The sequence below is a fragment of the Centruroides sculpturatus genome, unplaced genomic scaffold, assembly GCF_000671375.1.
Source record: "Centruroides sculpturatus isolate CEXI.00-Female unplaced genomic scaffold, Cexi_2.0 scaffold361, whole genome shotgun sequence".
Taxonomy (NCBI): Eukaryota; Metazoa; Arthropoda; class Arachnida; order Scorpiones; family Buthidae; genus Centruroides; species Centruroides sculpturatus.
This window is the reverse complement of record NW_019385072.1, coordinates 398202-420823: the sequence shown is the minus strand read 5'-3', so window position 1 is coordinate 420823 and position 22622 is coordinate 398202. Positions and strand designations below refer to the sequence as shown.

Sequence of the window (22622 nt, the reverse complement as noted above, 5' to 3'; positions counted from 1 at the left end):
AAGTTTGCTTTTCTGTGAGGCATTATGCTTTTCTGTGAAAATGAACTAAAGCAGATCATCTTCTATCTATCTATATAAATAAAAATGTAATGTTCGTTTGTTCCTACCGATTCCTTTGAAATTTTGACACAACGCTACATTCGAATACGCACATGTTTTTATATAATATACGTGTCGAAATTCCCCCCACTGAAGGGAGATGGTTAGGATTAAGGCTTACCGTAAAGAATTCTGCTTCTATTTATACTATTTTAGATGCGGTTTTTTGCGTTTTAATAGGGTACGTCAACAGAATGTACACTAAGAAGAAATTTTTCGAAAAATCCCCCCCCATGGGGAAGTGTTATAAATTTATAATAGATATTTTGAGCTACAACTATGCGTGGTGGGTCTGCTAGTAATATATAAACAACAAGAACTATGAACAAGAAGTTAGTAATAATAAACATTATTTCAAATACTCAAACAACAAGTTAAAATCAATTATCAACAAGAAAAAAAGAATTAAAAAAAAAATGTTTTTTTTTTTTTCAACTCTAAACATACAACTAATTTAATCTCAACCAGTATCAACTAAATTCAAAAAACAAAGAATATACCTCTCTTACGAGTTAAGTGCTTAACCATCATCAAAATACTGCTGGACAATTTGGTCCAAAAATAGATTGCCTTTGATACTCATACTCTCAAATTCACTTTCAGGAGCTACACCTCTCTGTTGAACTGGTGTGTTATCTTTATCTGGCTTACAAAGTGTAATGCTTCACTATCTTATTTACATATTTCTAAGCATTATGGGATCAGTCATATGTGCAAGTGAATGTTCGTTTTTAATTTTGAATTTAGTTTATTTTTGGGTTTTGGAAGTTCGGTCTTAAAAACCATAATAAAATATCCTTGAAAAGGAATTAGTAATAACTAAAAATAATGCCCAAAACATAAAATAAGGATCAGACTTTGATTCCTTACATGGTGAAGAGATGCTGTCTGTATATGTGGTGAGATATTAAAGGTTATTTGTAGTATTTTAGTTTATTTTTTCAACATTATATTCAAAAACTTGAATACTCAAATACTTTCTAGTATTAGAGTATTTGCATATCTCTAATTTATTCTAAAATCTTAACAACCAGCATTGTTATTTTTAAACACGTTCTATAGTTGATCTCCATTTATACATTTCTCAGTTGTACATTTTTGTCAATTATATGTTAAAAAGTTTCTATGCTGCTTTCTCCATTATAAAACACTTCAGTTATACATTTTTGTTTATACAATTTTTTCCTTATGTGTCATATTTTTTGGTATTCTGCAGCACTTTTTTCTCATTTTTATGCTATTCACTTTGAAATGGAAAAAAATTTAAACTGATTATTTAAAAAAAGTGAATTATTCACTTAAATTAAGGTTAGTCCACACAGACAATAAATCACCAGCAAATGCAAAAAGTAGGATGAAAAATATGCAAAGCTGTATTTAAGTTCTTGCAACTAGCAACTAGCATGCAGCAAAATGATGTCAATTTAACATGGTGCCCACACTACAAGTGTGTTTTCAAAGTTCAACTGCAAGTCAACATTAAGTAAAAATGGATGTGTAATTTAATGTATTAATTTGTTTCCATAATTACCTTATACACTATAGTTTATAATATCTACCATTTTTCAATTTTACAGATTTGTTAGTTATATATTATTGTCTTTAATCAGGTCAAACAATCATTGTTAACAAAATGAAATTCTCCCACTGTATCAATGACTTAGTTCAACACATGCAACAGCTTTCAGTTGCAGTGAGTATGTGAGTCTGTTGAGCTTGGCATTAGTTGATATAATGAGACGAGAACATTTTGTTGAACTCGTTTTGTCATCACTGATTTTTAAGTTGACCTTTGGAACGCACCCTGCACAAAACTTTATGTAGCATGATGTGACATCATTTTGTTGCACACTAGGCACTTTGTAAGAACTTAAATTCAGCTTAACATATGATGCTGTTTTTAATGAATTTTCCTCTTTTGGAAATTGCTCAGCCAGACCAACATTTTCACATTGGAAATTTTCAATTCCACATTTTATAGCATGAACCAATATTCCTAAGCAAATAAAAAATTAGTTTCTGATTTTTCATTCATTTTCATTATTCATTCTCAGTGTGTGCTAACCTTTAGAATGATACTTCATTCTTTCCCATGACTGGTGTTTTAGCAGGAGACAATTGATGTCACATACTTGTACAAACAAAACTTGATCAATATTTTCAAAATACTTACTTAATTTTAGACTGAATTTACTTTTTTTATATGTTGTTCAAGTATATTATATGTGTAGTAAATTGTAACTTTTTGTTAAGAATTACATGTACAAATTCAGGTGTAGTTAATTTGTGTCATGCTGTACTTTTGTGATGACTATATTCACTCTTAAGCAAATACACCTACAACCACTGAAAACGATCGGGCTAAATTTTGGATATATGATTATAGATTGATTATATATCCAAGTTTAGCCCGATCATTTACGGCAATTGTAGTATATTTGCTTAAGATATCGGGTTTCGATTGATGTGTATATTTATATATTCACTTTGAAAGTAATTCAAAAGCAGTTTCACTTTTACATTTTTCTCAGTTTCCTTGAAAAATGTATAAATGGGATTTGACTGTATTTTATTAACTCTGTTCCATATTTAATTTACATGCATGCAGATGGTAATTAAAAATACTAAGTATGCTCTTCTGTAACTAGTAAAGTCACATTTAATCAACATTGCAGATTTTTTACTGTTCCACAGTTAGTTACTAAAATTTAAATACAGAACATAAAATCATAAATAACTTTGAGAAAAATTATCTACTTACATAATATACATAGATAAATCCCAAGCTTGATTTCATTATACTGTACTTTTTAAACTTTATATTGTAATGACTTTGATGTGAATCCTTCTAGAGTTTCATAGTTAAACAATTACTACTAATTAAATAACTACTAAATAAAAATCAATAATCTTTACTTTTCAGAATTCTTGCACCTTGTGGGAATCCAACAAGGATCAGTTTTAAGTAGCTTATAGTGTATATTAATAATAATTTAGATCAACCTATACTTCATCAACTATTGCATATGCTAATGATACTAAAATTATAAACATAACTCATATATATTGAAATATGATTTAGATAGATTGTCTTCTGAATTGCAATATGTAAACTCATCATTAACCTGAACAAGCCTGTAACCATGTTTTTTGCTCTGATGAGATCTCAACCTGATATTATATTTAAGATCTGTAATCATGATCTTAATAGCATCAGTGATTTAGGAGTTATTTTCAATAGCAAACATACTTTTAAACAACATATTGACAATATTATAAAAACTCTAAAAACCTATAACCCATCAAATTTTTTATAATACTTGCAAATGTTTTCGTCCATCTCGAATGAGCATCTTCAAGCAAACAAATCCCCAGCTGCTGAAACAACATGGGATTGTTTCAGCAGCTGGGATTGCCAAACATGTGCAGAGGGGAGGTGACAAGAGAAGGGGGAAGGATAGTGATAGTTATAGTTCAAAGAAAGACTTTCATCCTGTGGGGACAGAGTCAATGTCACAAAAATTAACAGCAATGTTATTGCAGGTAGCTTTACATATTTCCATCTGCTCAAGATGTTTGAGAAAGGGTTGTCTGGAAGAGCTATGTAAGAGGCATTCACTGCCAAATTCCACTTTGATGTCAGGGTCGGAGGTGTAGATAACCAACATAGTGTTGGCCAATTCTTTCATGATGAAGTCTGATGTTCCTCAAGGTAAGAATTCCTGCAAAAAATCAACAACAACCTTTATGGCTGTTTGGCTCTGCTTTGAACAAGACAACTATCAAACTGTTTATTTCTTGGACCTCCAGCTTTTTTCATCCAAAAGATGCATAACTATTCAGGTTTATAGAAAACCTACACACCAGCCAACCTTCATCCCTGCCTCTTCCCATGATCTGTTTACCTTCAAGATGGCCAGGTTCAGGACGTTGTTTCATAAGGTCTTCACCCATTTGTTGGACACATATGATAGAGATACAAAGCTCCTAATGATCGTCTGGTATGCAACTCAGCATGGCTATTCCCCACAGACTATTAAAGGCCTTATATGTTGCCTCGCCAAAAAATCGCACCAAGGACACAGTTTATAGGACTGTCACTTATGACAGGAAGCTAGCCTTCCGTAGAAGTCCTTTGATTATATTCCCTCTTCTTCCATGCTAAAGATTGTCCAGACATGCACCTCCAACCAGGCATCTACACCATTCCCATCAACAATCATAGATTTAGCCACCACTTACAATACATACGTGTACAATGCACCCTTTAAAAACACCTCAAGGAACATCAGACTTCCATCACAAAAGGATTGGCCAACACTACATTGGCTCTCTACACCTCTGAACTAGACATCAATGTGGAATTTGGCAGTGCATGCTTCTTACATAGCTCTTCCAGGCAATCCTTTCTCAAACATCTTGAACAGATGATGGAAATATATAAGGCTACCCGCAATAACACCGCTATTAATTTTCATGACGTTGACTACTTCCCCACATCGTGGAAGTCTTTCTTTGAACTATAAATATTACTATTCTTTCCCTCCTCTTTCTCTCATCTTATGTCACCTCCCCTCTGCACATGTTTGGCAATTTCCATTGTTTCGGCAGCTGGGGATTAGTGTGCTTGATGATGCTCGTTCGACACGGGTGAAAACATTTGCATGTATTATAGAAAAAGTTGCTGGATTATAAGTTTTTAGAGTTTTTAATTCAAGTATACCCAGTTTGAGTGGTAGTATAATATTATAAAAGGTTTATCTGTTACAAAAGAATACTATGGGAACTGTCAACATATTTCATCTAAAATTGTTTTGAATTCCATTTTTTTTACAAACTTTCAGACAATTATTTATTACTGTCTACCTGTTTGAGCATTTACTAATGCACTTAAAGATAAAATTATTGGAGAAATTGCTAAAACTTAGTTAATATTAAACAAACTTCTTAATTTACCTTTAATTAATTCTCTTGAAATTGCATGTTTATGATTAAGTGTTCTGTGTTTATATAGAGTTATGCGTTTTGACAAAATCATAACCTATAAATTTTTTAGTTGCTCCCTTCTTACTTTAATTTACATATGCCTAGTTTTATCACTCAAAATCCCTTGTGTATCCTTCACTGTTGAGTCGAAATCATTGAAGAATTATTATTTCTTGATTATTGTAAATATAAGCAACAGTGCAAGAAAGCTTTTTATGTCATATAATTTAAATGTTTTATCAGCTTTTATTTTTCTAACTTTAAACTGATAATGGCTTAAGGAAAGCTAAACGTGTATTTTTTTTTTTAAGTAAGTAATTTTTGGTATCTAAAATAAGCAGTTATTGTCAATATGGTTCCAAGTTTCATTAATTTTAATGACTTGTGTAATTTTGAAAATATTTTTGTAGGATATGGGGTGAAAGCATTTATGCGATTAATCAGAGTGCTGGCTGTGAGAGGAGTAGTAGTCCCTAGCTGGCACCATGATTAACTGTGTAAGGTTATATCTAAATTTAAATACATCAGAAAGTGAAGGCTTGCTCAGGGTTAGGATGGCACAACTGGCAAGAGCACAGCATGGCAGGCAGAGGTTGTGAGTTCAAGCCCCAACCCAGGCCAGTTCTTTTCTTCCAGATGATTGTAAATTAATTAATAATTTATTAAAATTATAATTATTAATTTAATTAAGAAATGGTGCTAACATTTACCTGTAGTAGTAAATTACTTAGCATTAATCATTTAATTAACAGAGTTATAGCCTGATTATTTAAGGTGGATGTTTGGTTATGTTTCAATATATATATAATCAGGTTTTGCAATGTTTGATATACTTAAATTTTGTATTGTTTGTTGTTGTTGTTTTGGAGATTTTTTTTGAGACAAATAAATGAATTTTCTAAAATATTTACTTTTATAAATAATAATTATAAAAAATATATAAAATAAATTATTTTTTCTCATCATTAAGGTGTTTAAAAAAAGTGAAATATATTATTATTATTTAATTGTACAGTTCTGATGATGAGCTCCAGACTTTCATAAGAGAAGAATATGGTATTAAAAAAGAAAACAATATTCATGATTTTGAAAATGAAATGGAAGAGGAACTTAATAAACAAATAAAAAATGCTGAAGAAACAATTATGAATAAAAATTTGGAACAATCCAGTATAATTAATGATCATTCGGATGATAAAGTATTAGGTAAATATATTTATTTTACAATTGAAATGTAGCTGAATACTTAATTTCTCAAGAATAAATGATTTTTGTTATCTTTTACATAAATATACAAATTAAAATATTTTTATTTATGTAAAGAAAAAAATGTCATAAGAAAACAATTCAAATTTTTAATACAGAAGAATCTTGTTTTAATGGATTGCTTGGACTGCCGAAAATTATCCATCGTTTCAAGAATCTGTTATATTACAAACATCAGATTTCCCACACACCCAGTAAAATATCCTTTATTTGAAAATTTTCCATTTTTTAACCCCTAAACATAAGAAATACTAGTACTTGAAATTATTCAGTCTCTTGAAATCTCTCTATTCTTTATTCTATAGAAACATGTATGTTGGTAATGTACTGTACAGTACATGTATATTATGCCATGCATGTGTATGACAAAGCTGATGAAAACTGTACATACTGTAAGCATAAAAAGAGGGAAATTACATATGCTCATTAGCACTTTGCTTGACTTCACAATTTGTTTTAAAAAACTTGTCCATCTTGGCGTTCTTTCAATGCTGCTTTTCTGTCTATTGAATACAACACCACATGATATTAGCAATGTACAGTATAGTACAGCACAGCCTGTTTGTTTATGCTTAAACTTGTCAGGAAGGTCTTACAATTTGGAAATACTCAATGGCCTTGCTAAATTTCGGCACTACACTTGGACCAGCAACAATGTGTTCACTAGATGACTCCTCCTCAAGCCTATCAGCCAGCTAACTCTCTTTGAACAATTCTTCAATTGTACACTACATATCCCAAAATGTAACAAGTGCATCATCAAACTCTATGAATTTTCAGACACCCAAATATTAACTAAATGTTGAAAAAACGTGAAGTTTACAATAGGTTTGGGATAGAAAAAATTCTGTTATTCTGAGTAACAGATCTGCTAAAAGGAGGTAAAATTACATTGATTTGGCAGGACCAGGAAAAAAAATCCATTATTCTGAGAAATCTATTGTTCTGCGATCTGTTAAAATGAGATTCTACTGTACATTATTGCAAATTTAATTTTTTGTTTTATACTTTTTTTACTAAAGACAAAATTTGGTTGTTGAACCAAAATAATATATTTTATTATTATATATAAATTTTAAAACTAATAATTTTAATATATGTTTAAAAAGTTTTTAAATAAATGTTTTTATTGGTTATGCTTTTTGAGATTGAGGTGGGGGATGGTTGGGTGAGGACACCCCCACTATATACATTACTTTAGTGCATTTATACATACACATTGTGATTAAATATTACATTTCATTATGTTTATCAGGTTTCAGAGTGGAGGTGAGATCACCACCTAAAACATCATTAAAATGCATTGTCATCACACTTAGATGTCCTCAAATTTTCAATCTTCTATCTTAATTATAAGTGGATGTTTAGTTTCAAGATTTGAAAACATGATACAAAGCAAGTTAAATAAAATCATTTAAAAATGAAAGTTCATACATTGACAAATAAGTTCTAAAATAATGAAATAGGTTCCATGATAAAAAAACAGAACAGATGCTCAAAGATATTAGACAAAATAAAATATTTTTGCTGAAAACACACTATTTTCATATTTTTTTATTACAAATAATTTTGATGTTTGAATATTGTAATTCTAATCTATACTACTATATAAAGAGACAATGTATTTTTTGTTTGTTCCAACTAAGCACAAAAACTACTGAACCAATCGTTGCCAAATTTTAACTGTAGCATCTTTATGATCCCTGGAATGTTTACAACTAATCAAACATACAGATTTTTTATTAATTAAATAAAACTGCAATGGATTTCTGTCTATCTTTTGTCTCACTTCACTAGATGGCAACATGAATTAGTACTTCCTGTAAAGGCATTATCTCTAAGAAAAGTGTATTATTGAAGTTTACTATTATATTTGAAGAACTGATATTAAATTATAATTAGTTAATTAGCAAATCACAAATCACGAACACAATTACAAATTACAAATCATGAACACAATACGTAACAATTGCCACGTACTGCCATCTGGCATGACATCACAAAATCTTTGAGGCATTTTTAATACCTCAAAGATTTTATGATTTGTTAGGCCTAGCTGTATTTGCGTGAGTTTTATTTATTTGTGTGAGCGAAAATTATGTCTACTCAAAAACGACAAATCCTTGGCATAAGAAACTCCGAAGTGCTTTCATTTATGACACTCTTAGACTTGGGTTTATAGATAAAGTATGTGAGTATTGCAGTTTCTGAAGTGGAAGAATGAATCACAGGGGATTTGCTGCTTTTCTGGCAAAGTTAAACTGGATGTTGTACTTTCCTCAAACTTTTTCTATCACTATTAAATGGGACTCATCCTGACACTAAACATTTTTTAAAGACCAATAAGACTTTCCAAATGACAAGTTTTGGTGCCACTGAAATTCTTGAAAGAAATTTCATGCCATCATTCAAAATTGAAGGACAGGTATATCATTTAATAGCATGCCATTAATCTTGACAAATTACCCATTCGAATGTAAACGTCTACAATTTCCAGTCAATCTATGCTTTGCAATGACCATTAATAAGTCTCAAGGCCAAAACCCAAGAGTTGTGGGACTTGACCTGGGATGCAGTTGCTTTTCACATGGCTAACTCTATGTTGCGTGCTCACGTGTTAGTAGCTGCAAATCTGTTCATTTGTACTTCTGATGATAAAACTCAAAATGTTGTATATCGGGAAGTTATTCAATAAGTTTATCTAGAAAATATTTCACATCTTTAATAAGAATATGAATCTGTAACACAATTTTCTGCAGATATACTCTTTAGGTAAGTAAATATACTTTCACCAAATAAATAGATCCTGTCAACGATGGGTAACATAGCTAGTATACTATAATTTAAAAACTAATGAATAAATGCTATTTTATATGGTGAATACAGTATATTAATTTATATTATAGTAAATTTCAAATTTTCAATTATATTTAGATTATATAAAAATAATTATTAAATATTCAATAATAATAATAATTTAATTTCAACTTTTTGAGATAATGTTAACTAAAGATAAAATTTATTTTTTAAAATAAAAAAATTTCAATAATTAGGAAAAAATGGCAAATCTACATCACCATCAAATGATGACCTTCTTTATGATCCTAATATGGATGATGATGATCAAGTTTGGATAGATAATCAAAGAAGACTATATACATTTCCTAATTGTAATAATAATTGCAACCAAAAACCTTTGCCCAATAGTGATGCTGTTTTAAATTGTCCTGCTTGTCTTTCTTTACTTTGTCTTGATTGTCAGAGGTAATAAACTAATGATTTATGTTACTATATATATTAATTAAAATCTTAAATCATTATTAGATACTTAAAATATAAAACTGATTAATTTATTTTTGTAAATTTTTCCTTGATCTTTAAATAAATTAATGTATTTACTTGCGTATAAGACGATCTCGCATATAGGACAAGGTATGACTTTAAAGATCAAAATAAAGAAAATTAGATTTATTAATATAATTCTAATTTTATTTCGTTTAATTACAAATAAAATATCAAATGCACATAAATGCACACAATTGTCCCACAAAAATTACTGGCATTTTAAACATTAAGAAAAAATCTTATAAAATCAACAACATAATTTGTTCATTTAAACCTGGACAATTAAGAACTTTTTTTGACAATTCTTGACAGTCGAATCCACTCTCCGTTGATTACACTCGGACGGATCTACATAGGGATTAATAGGGCTTAAGCCCTGGGCCCCCAAGTATCAAGGGCCCACAAAAATTGAATTATCATCATAAATTTTCAATACTTTTTCATTAACAATGAGCACTTATCGTATAGTAAAAATTAGTTAATACTAATAATGATGATAATTTATAATATTATTTGTTTTATTGTAATCAGTGTAACGTAATTGGCAACGTCACCAAGTGGCAATTTTAAATCCACTGTCTCGAATTTGAATGCTATAAGGAGAGTAATAATAATGGCCAGTCTGCCTTATAAGGCAATGGCAATGCACCTCTTTGCAGGAAGAAAAAAGGAAAGAGAGAAAAAGCTAGAGAAAGGATAACACTAAGTAATTTTACTAAATTACTTAGTGTAAGGGGCAAAAAATGGGGGACTCCATTGGACTTCAATAAGCCCTAGATTCCGAAAAACATAGATCTGCTCCTCATTACACTTATGAGTTTCTCTGAATTCTGATTTCCAAATAATCATCTGTTTTCACATGGGAATGGATTAAAACTTATATTGGGCTCCCATGTGATTTTTGAATTCAATTCAAAAGCTTTGCTCTTTGCTTTTCCTATTTATATTCATCTTTACTCCTGACAATATACAGGAATGATTCAAATGACCCAGATAAAATACTTTTGTTTTTAAACACCAGAGGGTGAGCATCCAGTGAAAAATGTGAATACACTGTTCACAAAAATTATTGCAAAAATGCCAAAGACTCCTTCACTCGCGCATATAGCACGGCCTAGATTTTTGAAGCAGTGAAAAATGAATAAAAACCTCATTTTATATGCAAATAAATATGGTATTTTAGATAAATCATTTAAAATTAATAAATTAATTTTATTATTGTATTGTACTATTTTTAAATAGACAGTCATAATATTAAATATGAGTAAAATTGTTCTAACTATTTTAAGTATAAGTAATTTATAAGACAATAAATGTGAGTGAAATAATAATAGTCTAACATATAATAATCATCAATATATTTTACAGTTTTTCTGAAAGTTTCAAAAATAATTGTAAAATTATTTGACTTAGATAATTTTTTTTAACATATTTATCATGATAATCAAATTATGAAATTTATAAATAATAAATTGATAGTTGAAATATTACAATACTAGTTTTACTGAATGTTAACAAATAAATAGCAAATATGATTCTTAATACTGTATATTATTAACTCCATGACAGCAGGAACTAGATTTAGATAATGCTAATAGCAATATAATTACCCTCAACTAGACATAAACACCAATAAACCAGCAAAAAACAAAAGAAATAAAACAAAAACATACATTTTCTTTCATTTTAAACAGTCATCTTCAGATTTGAAAAAAAACAGATATAAATGAATGTATTTTTCAAAAAAATAGAACAGAAATTTAAAAGTTGTATATGTCACAAAATATGCACATGTCTAATGTGGCGTTTAACATCATGCTTCAAACTGGATAATACTTTAAGTAACCATTTAAAAAAAGAGAATTTTACAAAATATAAAATATATAACCCAATTTAAGACTTGTGGGTCATAGAATGCCCTCCACGTGGTTGCAAGAGAGTCCATTTCCTTATAATTGGCTGCCATATCCCTTTTAAAGGTCTTGAATATTTCTAATCATTCCAGGTGTTTCAGGTTTCCTGGGTCGTAACAATGGTGTAATAAACAAATGATATCAAATTTAACTTGAATGTCATTATCATTGGTGAATGTAGCTAGTGCAATTGTTTAGAGACCCTTCTGTATAGTATATTGATGCTCCTTGCAACTATATGGAGGTCATTCTATGACCTCCTATAAGTCTTGAATTAGGTTATGTATTTTATATTTTGTAAAATTTACTTCTTTTAAATGGTTACTTAATGTATTATTCTGTTTGAAGCACAATGTTAAATGCCACATCAGACATGCTTATTTCACGATGTATGCAACTTTTAATTTCTGTTGTTTTTAGAAAAACACATTTGTTTATATCTGTGTTCTTTGAACATGAGGATGATGTTTAAAATTGTAGAAAATATTTGTTTTTGTTTTATTTATTTTATTTTTGCTGGTTTATTGGGATTACATCTCATTGAGGGTAATTATATTAATTTATACCAGTAGTTTTGTAGAGATTGTGATAATAGCAATTAGCATAGGATCAATTATCTCAACTGCTGTAAAATGTTTCCTTCTCTATGAAGCAGCAGCCAAACTTCTAAAAACAATAAATCATATTTATTTTTACACTTAATTTACATAATTGGGATGGTTCTTCTAAATCTGCAATGAATTATGGGAGTGGCCAGTGAGTAGAGGAGTAAATTTCTCAATATTTCTGAGATGACTTCAATTACACTTTAGCAAAGTCAATACCCAAGCACTATACTAAACTATGGTCTTTGCTAATGCATGCTTTGGTCTTTAGTCTTTGCAAATGCAGATTGAAAGTAATTTAATATTTTAATGTTGGTATAAGATAGCCAGGGGCACACTGCCTATTGCAAAATTATGTTACTTGAGAAACTTAATCATAAAATCTCTGCATTTCTTTATATTGTCAGTTATCTTTTCATTTCTAGTTGGTTCGAAAAGTCACAGTAAGCAAAAAATTAACCTGGCAAATAAAACATGTTTTGTGAATGGATTGGCAATTGCTATAAAAGAGCCAGGCTGACCCCTGATAGCAGTCTAACTGCCTGCTTTTAGAAAAAATTATTTTATTACTAATTAATAATAGCCAAATTGTACTCTGAATAATCAAGAAATTACAGTATGATTATAATACAGTATTTGAGCTTAGTTATTTATGTTTATCTACAATGATTTGTTAACAGAATTGAAACAGTGAAAAATAATAATAATACTTTAATGCTTGAGATGACAACTTATAAACTGCATGCCAATAATTATCTTGTTTTCAGTGGCTGTGAAGCACAGAGTATATGACTGGAGAGTTATACAAAGATTTTACTTTTGTTCTTGCAGTTTTCTGCAGGGTACATGCCATTGTGGATTATATGCTGTCTTGGGTTATCTGTACAAAATTACAGTATTTAGTAAATATACATAAATAACTACTATCAAAATATATGTAGAAAGATTACAATAAACTTTTAAATCAAAAAATGCTAAGTACTAAAGTCGTCAATTAATTAAGTCTCTGAAGTTAGAAATAATGGCAGCACTTCTAAAATGGAAGTGCTATTGCTGAAGTGTGAAGTTAGACTTGTATATTGGTAGAATATAGATCACATGCCATAGATGAAACTTTGATCTGGTTGGCTAAGTGTGACATTTTCTGATGCTTATTCCTTTCAAGGATATAGCTACATGAGGTGGCAAGGGATGGCATTTCCCACCCTAATGCTCTCCACCCTCACTCTCTGCTAGCCCACTGCCAGTCTGCATGAGTTTAAAAGTAAACAGTATAAAAAAAAAGTCACAAGTTGTTGTGTTTGTTTTCTGTTTCATCCAACATCCATCAGATTCAAATCAGACTTAAGCTACAAGGTAAAGAAGAATAAAATATGAATTTGGAGAAAAAGTTTGAATTGAATTAGTTAATCTGAAGGCTGAAGAAATGTTGCTGGCCACGTGGAAATAGATCGTTATGCAAGGGAGAGAATTAAAAACTGGTAACAAAGGATGTTCTGAATTATAAAGACATGATACCAAAGATGGAGAAAGAAGAGAAACATGGGTTGGAGTTGAAAATAATTTTTAAAAATACAGCTAATAAGGGGGGTGTTATTTTAGACATCAGAGTTTATCTGCTTAGACATTTTGAGCTTACTAACATTTAGAACATGTTTGAGTTTTAGAATTAATGAAATTCTAAAGAATTTGAATTTTATGAATGAATCATGTTTTCCCTGATGATGACGGAAGCTTGAAAGTGTTTGGACTTACCTAGCCAACGGTATTTGAGTAAACTTTTTTACACGTGCTTGTAGTTTGTTGACATATCCATCCTCAATAGGTTCACACTCCGTATCATTGATGTATTTTTGCATTATTGAAATGTACGTTTTCTTCTTTAATAACACCAGAGCTTTGCTCTTAGCAGCCTTGAGAACTAGTACGTTATTATCTGTTAACCATTTTTGGACTTGTAAGTCTGCTTCCAAATTCGGTTGTCTTGTATGTAGTTCTTAGTATGTTGTATCTTGAATGCTGACTTCCATCTGAAATATTCTTTGTGCATTTCGTTCATCCCAGTGATCAGATTTTCTAAATCAGGCATCACTTTTTCAAGTCGTATGTAGGAATCACAAGGGGCAAACATGGGTCCATGTGATAGTGAGCAGATGAGAAAATCAGGAGGTGATATGTTGTCCCAGCATATCAAGGATGAGAGTTGTAGTACCATAGTATATTTCCAATGCATGTGGCATGTTTCACTTTCAAAAACAAATTTTACAGACAGAATAATAGTGTCCTAATGGGTTCTCTTTTGGTTGAAAACATTGCAGAAATTATAAATAAAAACATCCAACATGATAGTTATATATTAAAGCCAAACAATTGCCAGGTAGAGGCAGGCATTAGGTGCCTGCCTCTAGTGCCAAGTTACTTAGTATTTAATTAATAATAATAGTAGTAGTAAGATAGCATGATATAATTTGGCAATCATTTGGCTTTAATGTGCAGAAATTATAGTTAGGAAAGTAAAATTGGATATTGTTAAAGCTCAAGTAATAAAATTAAACTATAGAATCTATTTAGATTCTATAGAGATTTTAATAATGTAGATTGGCTTGTAAATGTATCTGATAGTCAAGGAGTCCTTGGAATTAATCTCCATCTAGTCCATTTTCTGTTGCTTTAATTGATCTCAAAATCATAAAAAGTGGGGATATATATGAAACAACAGCACAGGAAAGACTCCTTTGAATCATTTTACATTCAGTAAACCTTGAAGGATCATTACCCTTTTTTTTTAAAAAAAAGCAATATTTTTTCCTTAATTAATAAATCCTTGAGGATATGTTCAAATTGGCATTTTCTTGAAAAAAAAACTCTACATTATCTATAAAATTACAAGAAATACATTTATAACTAAATTCTGTTGAATTACTATTACTAAAACATTCAGAAAAAGGTGTATTTAACAACATAGAGGTCAATTTCCAACATGAAGAATTTCTTTGCATTTCTCTAGATATCCTCTTCCAAGATGTATAGAAAATTAATTTGAAATTAGTTCTTGAGAAAAATTTCATTGTTATAAACTCAGAAATTGTTAAGGAAAGCTTAGTCCCTTAATGCAAAAATAAAAATGTAACTGCTAAATCAGTTTGAATTTATAGAAGTGTGTGCCAAACAGATCACCTCTTCATCCTCTGGAAATGACTGATCTCTAAAAAGTTTGGACATTAATAAACTGACTGCATAAAGAATTGTTACTTTAGTCAATTTAATTTTATTTATCTACTATATTCATCCTGACAGTTGTATTGCACATTGCTATGACATAGAATTCTATAATTTTTATACTTTGTTGTACTTAATTTAATTGTATTGATATTTTTAAACATTATTATATAGAAATTCCTTGATAGCAAACTTTATCCATTCTTGATTTCCATGAGAGCATTACTGAAGATTGATGTGAATTCAAAAGCATTTGAACTAAACCTTTCTGTATGATCCTAATAGTTTGGGCTCTATTAAAGCAAATAGTGTGTTTTTATATCAATGGCTTATGTTATCAGAATTCCCAAATGCAACAGCAGTATTAACATTGTTTAATAATACAAGATGAGAGTTGATTAGTTGTCCTCAAAATCATTGTCCTCAAAGGCTGTTCTTCATTGGATCAAACAGGTGGAAGTCAGAGGGTACCAGATCTGGGCTGTACAGAGTATGGGGATCATTGACTGTGAAGAAGTGCTCACCTTAATGTTTTTAAAGAGGATTGCAGAATTGGGTTCAACAATGGTGCAAATGCATTGCTTATAATGGAGACTATGTTGATTAGTACCTTTGTATAGAGAAAAAGTTACTCTACCAACAAGTAGTTTCAATGAACCATTTCAGTAATTAAAGTTACAGCTACTTTTACATTAGTTTCAGTACAATTCTCATATAATTAAACATTAATTTGTGGTTTCTGTTTGTAAAATAATCACATTGGTACTATAATTATTTCTCTGTGTAGTTATCATTGTTATTGTAATAAATTAATAAACAACTTAAGTGAAATACTCTCAAGAAATTTTGTCATTTGTCTTACAAGAATGATTAAATTTCATTTGATCATTCTTGTAAGAAACAATTTTTCCTTTATTTAGAATTAAAATTATTTCAGAATTATATTGTTTGATTTTATAATTTTTTCAGAATTATTATTATTATTATTTGCAGGCATGAAATTTATAAATCTCAGTATCGTGCTATGTTTGTTAAAAACTGTAGTGTGGATACAAGTCAGAAATTATATTATCCTATCAAAGGAAAAAAGAAGACAGCTAATCAAAACATGCAAGATGAGTATTATTCTGTCAACTGTTCAATCTGTAAAACAGCTGTAGCTGTTTATGATAAAGATGAAGTGTATCATTTCTTTAATGTTATCAGCAGTTTTGCTTGATTGACTTAATGATCCAATCATTTGTATATTTTCCATGTATTGTAAACTGTAAATATGTAATTAAATGGAATAATTGAATTGTATATGAATCATAGATTGTAATAATTTTACAGGATGACTGATCATTAGCAGTGTTGCCAAGTCCAGGAAGAGTGAAACCCTAGAGGAGATTAAAAAATACCATAGAATTCCTCCAAACTTTTAAAAATTTCCCTAAAAACATCAGTTGCACAAAAATATTTATTTTAGTAAAGGATCTGACATGTTAAATTGTTGCAGAAAGTTTATATTCGTTTTAATCCATTACAAATTATCAAAAACAATAATTACATCATTGATTTTTCTTCGAAAGTATTGTTTTTTGACGAAATATGATCATACATGTTCTGATTAAATTTTTCTAGCATACATGTTGACTGAAAATTGACATAACTTATTTCATTCCTTATTAGATAATATCTTCTTGCTAGAATTGCTTGACACATATTAAAACACAATCTATTTCTCAATTTGTCTTTTACAATTGAATGCAGAGAAAAGGCTCTTTCCACAGATGCATTTGAAACAAACACAAACATGTCATTGCTAAGTCAACAATGTTTTGATTTCTCCGATTTCCTGCAGCATTAGTGTCCACTTTAATCCTAAAATCAGTTGTGTTACTTGTTCATCTGGGTTTTGTTTGATATGTTTTGCTATTCATTTTTTTTCTATTTTCTTTAAAATGAATGGTGATAACAAGTTTGCAATTGAAATGAGCAATTATTAATTGTGTCATTGTCACAATGCCAGGCTGAAATTTTTAATCATATTTTTTATTTATTTAATTTAAAATATATGCTCTCCACCTCAAATTAGTAGTGGCTTGACCCTGTACATCATCATACTTTTCCTTTAACAATAGAGTTGTGCCAGTTGTCTATCTAACACCTTTCAAGAGAAAATGTTTGAATTCAGATATATAGTTAATTGGTATCTCCTGCTCCTATGGTTTCCATATCTGGTCTTGTCTTTCATCTATCTAACTCCGTTCTTGAGATTAAGGAAAGACGGACGACAGTGGAAATTTATAGATTACAATTTTTTCAAATTGCTGCCCAACAATAATGGTTTCTGTTGTGACATTGCAATTGGTGGGTGAAGTAGTCCGGATTGTCCAGGAATTGTTAAGTATTCTGGCAAACATTGATTTGTTTGCGTAATTCTACAAGAAAATATTCTACAAGAAAAACCCATGTTAAATACAAATGCAGAGCATTTGTATTTAACATGGGTTCTATCAGATTCAGGTATTTGTTTGCTGACAAGAATAAATTCTTATTCTCATTCAACATGTATTAGGTGATCCTGAAAGTTCAGATTTATTAATTTGTCATCTTTAAGTTTCCTAAGAATAGTTAGCTGATCAACTTTGTAACATTGACTTGTAGAGAATTGGTAAATCATGATACAATTTTGGCAGGTCAGCATAGTCACATCTTTCAATATACCTCCTAAAAACACCATTTACTGTACAGTTTGAATGTATTGATCCTCATGATATTGTGTAACTGTTCATCTACAAAACATTTATCTTGCTCCTTTGTCAATATAAACAGCAATAATAGTTCAATCCATTGCTCTAAAATTGTTTAAATAGTTTCTTATTATGCAAGCCATCATGTTCCACTCAGCTTCAGGATTCGTTTGTGCTGCGAATTAGCATTCATGAATGAGTATAGGTTTTCATACTCATGCTTTCATATTGAGCTGCATGTAAACCAATTGTGAGCCTCATGCACTAGATACTCTAGTTGTTTTGGGAGGAACAGATATGCCTTTTCTGCACACAAATTAAGGGAATGCATTTAATTATAATTACATTTGGGACTTCTTTTTCCAGTATAGATGAAAATGAGTGGTAAACTCCAGTCATGACAGAGGCATTATCCACTTCAACTCCAATCAACTTATTCACATTTAAACTGTGAGGTAGCATAAATTCCTATATTCGAACTAGACTTTAATATTAATATTGTTTGAATTACGTAACAATTGTTGTTCATAGCTGCCTGAGAAAGTCTCCTGTTACATTTTCTCAAAGGCAACATTACACTTTCTCGTGATCTTTTAACCTCTAAACGGCCAATATCATCCGTGAATATCGCCACAGACAGCCAAAAAAAGTCAGTCATTGTCTGTCCTTCCATCAAAGGAAACCCGCACCGATTACTCCAGGAATATCGCCGACCAGTGCCCATTTGGATACTTTGTGCCATCATTGTGCTAGTGGATATTATATTGGAACTAATCACCATCGGAACTATTATCTAACAACGAGAGCTCCATCACCTTTTATCACCAGGTATTTATGCAACTTGCACTTGTTATATGAACTCTCTCTTCGCGACAAAACTTAGAACCTCTGTATCTTATCCAATTTATTTTTAATTAAATCCTTGTTAAGTGTTAATTGTAGTTCGAGTCTCTTCCACATGCTGTCTCTCGATCGGCTGACATTACAAATCCGTCTGACCACTTACGGGACCGCTCACATGACGGTGTGACATAGTAATTGCTGTCTTGGCTTCCATGTTCCGATAAACACAGTGGTGTCCATCCTGACAGGGCTCTAAAGAGGTGCCGACCTGAAAGGTCACAAAACCATTTTACATTAACTGTTTTTTAAATGCTGCATAAATGGAATTTACATCACATTTCATTAACTGAATTTGGCAGTAAAATGTAGTCAGTTTTTTTTGCTTGTTGCAGAAAACTACTTCAACATAACACAATACCTTTGTACGAATTGATTAATTGTTTATTACAGAAAAATACTATCACCCACATCATTAATTAACTCATCTAATACAGATTGCCAGATTAAATTCTTCAGTAGCATTGAACACTTAGTACAATGCAGCTTTATCTTCCTAAAAATTTGTCTTCTCATCAACTTTTGGCAATAATTCAGAAGGGCGATTGATGCTATGAGAGCTTCCATGTTCAGCTATATAACACTTAATTTTAACTCTGCAGTCTTTATAATTGAATTGACATAAACTGCTTTGCAAAAGGCAATTCCTGATACATATTTGCACATTTTTCAGCTGAAATCCTGTCTTCATACTATTACGATTTTGTATGCTGCATCAAACCTTTCTTGAGGCTTTGTAGAACTGTTTTATAGTATCAACAGAATGTTTTCTTTTTTTTCCAATCTCCAGTTGGATCAGTTGCTATCCAGCCTAATTATAATAAATTTTATATCTTATTCTCATTACGCACACAACTGAATGATAGTATACTTACATTTCAATTTCTCAATCTTTTTCCAAGATCTGTAGTATACTTGCACATACTTCTTGGAGGATGATATGGTATTAAGCATGTGTTAACCCAACTAGTCCCTCAAAACCAAAAATATACTTTAATTTAAACTCCTAATGACCATGATACCATGTGGCTCTTGTGACACAGCATATCCTTAAAAATTTATCAAAAATTTAATTTTTCATCAAATATGCTTGAAATATCATATTAATATATTATTAACAATATACACAGCATAGGTACATGCACATTAAAATTTTTGGAATCCTATTAGCAAGGATGAGATGAGGGTGGATTGAGTTTTTCCAGAATGAACTTGAACATTTGCAAATTCTTGTGCTCTTGCCCAAGTCAACTAGCATCATGAACACTTGAAGTCATGAATATGCTTTCGCAAAACATCAGAATACAATCAACGTCAAACAAATACTCAAATATGCAAAATAACACCAATACCTAAAAACCCCCAGATTTTTTTAAAATACCCTAGATTATCCCTAAAGCCTCAAAAAGTTCCTAAATCTAGGGGGAAAATTCCCTAACTTGGCAATGCTACTGATTAGGCTCTTGAAGGGTTGGGCCAATCTTTACATATAATGTTAGACAGAAAGCATCTTGATGAAAAATGATTTAGTTTTTTATAATATAAATTATTATTATGTTGGGTTTAGTGGGTTATACTCGGTACACACTAGTGGCTGTGTACTATGCTGGACCAGAGTCAAGGCATAGCAACCAAGAACAAAAATTAATTAAATGTGTCAGTGTCTGTATTCCGGAATTTCCTAACAATGTGGCATGTATTCGATATAGTGGCCTTCTGTAGTGTGATGCATGTATTTCTATTCAATTGTAATGTTCCCAGGCTTTTGTGTAGTGTGTGTGGTATCACACCTGTACAGGATAGAACGACAGGTACAATAAACACCCTTTCCATCCTCCATAGATGCCTTATTTCCTGGGCGAGTTCTGTGTACTTGCTAATTTTTTCAGTGCACGTGTTTTGTACATTGTGAGTGTTTGGAATGGCTATGACTATAATGTATATGATTTTATTGTGTTTGTCAATGACTGTGATATCTGGTCTGTTGTGGTAAATTGTTTTATCTGTAATTATGGCTCTGTCATAGTACATTTTGTACGTGTTGTTTTCCAATACTGTCTGTGGAATATACTTGTAGTATGGTTTGTGGATGTCTACCAATTTGTGTTTGTTTGCAAGCTCTTGGTGTATTATATTTGCTACTTGATTGTGTCTATGTAAGTAATCTGTTTGTGCCAAGAGCTTGCAACCAGAAGTGATGTGTTGTATAGTTTCTGGCATGATGTGACATCTTCTGCATGTGTCATTTGTGAGTGTTGTATCTTTGAGTATGTGTTTTCTGTAGTTTTTAGTATTTATGATCTGATCCTGTATGGCAATCATGAATCCTTCCGTCTCCCCAAAGAGGCATCCCCGATCTAACCAGCTGTTTGACGCAGTTTTGTCAACAAAATCCTGGGCCAGGTCATAAGGATGCCTGCCATGGAGTGCCTTTCGAGCCCACGATTGCTTGATGGTGTCTATGCTTTTTATGTGTTGTGTCATGTCTGTATGTTGTGAGTGTAAGTTTAATGGTGTGTTATTTGAGTCTGCTAGAGTTACTGCTTTATGTAACTGTGATGTTTCTTGTTTCTTGTAGAAAAACTCTCGCAGTGACTGTATTTGTTTGTAGTGAAGGTTAACTATGTCAATCAGGCCACGTCCGCCTTCTTTACGTGGAAGGGTTAATCTTTCTGTGGCGGATTTAGGATGATGTTGTTTATGCTTAGTAAGTGTTGTTCTTGTTTTCCTTTGGAGTTGCTCGAGATCTGTGTGAGTCCAATGTATAACTCCAAAAGAGTATGTGAGTACTGGGATGACATATGTGTTTATTGCTTTAACTGTGTGTTTTGCATTTAACTGTGTTCTGAGGATAGCGTTTAACCTACTTTGGTATTCTTTAATTAATCTTTGCTTTATTTGTGTATGTTCTGTTAGTTTGGCCTGTTGGAATCCTAAATACTTGTAGAACTCGCCGTCTTCCATGGATTCAATAACTTCTCCATTTCCAAGTGCAAAATCTTCTTTTCAGGATTCCTTTTTCTATGTGAAGTTTTTTGCATTTGTCTAAACCAAACTCCATTTGTATGTCCTTGGTGTATGAATGTGTGATTTGTAGGCATTGATGAAGTTGTTTCTGTGTGGATGCATAAAGTTTTATGTTGTCCATGTACATGAGATGTGACAGCGTAAACTGTGTTGTTTTTTCATGTCTGATATTGTAACCATAATGCGTGTTGTTTAACATGTTGGATAATGGATTCAGGGCTAGGCAGAACCAGAGAGGACTCGAGGACTCTCCTTGAAAAATTCCTCGCCTAATAAATATTTTGTTTGTTTGTATGGAAGTGTTACTAATCCTGAGATGTAGCGTTGTTCTCCAGTGCTGCATAGTGTTTTGAAAGAATGCAATGAGTGATGAATGTATTTTGTACATGTGTAGAATATGTAGCAGCCAACAGTGCGAAACACTGTCGAATGCTTTTCTGTAGTCTATATATGCCACGTGTATGTTTCTGTGTTGTTTGTGTGCTTGCCGTAGAATGACTGAATCTATGAGTAACTGTTCTTTGCAT

The 22622-nt window shown here is 31.2% G+C and overlaps 1 protein-coding gene across 2 annotated transcripts in view; it reads left to right on the top strand.

Annotated features, from left to right (window-relative positions):
• Positions 1-17455, top strand: part of LOC111634239 (E2F-associated phosphoprotein-like) — a 66172-nt gene extending 48717 nt beyond the window's left edge. Inside the window, exons 3-5 of one of the 2 annotated variants that reach the window (XM_023378963.1) lie at positions 6101-6291; positions 9405-9615; positions 16427-17455. In XM_023378963.1, coding sequence (XP_023234731.1) covers positions 6101-6291; positions 9405-9615; positions 16427-16652 — 628 coding nt within the window. In that variant the 3' untranslated portion in view covers positions 16653-17455. The remainder of the gene's footprint in view (positions 1-6100; positions 6292-9404; positions 9616-16426) is intronic. The other variant, XM_023378964.1, reaches the window with a different exon arrangement.
• Positions 17456-22622: the final 5167 nt, after the last annotated feature.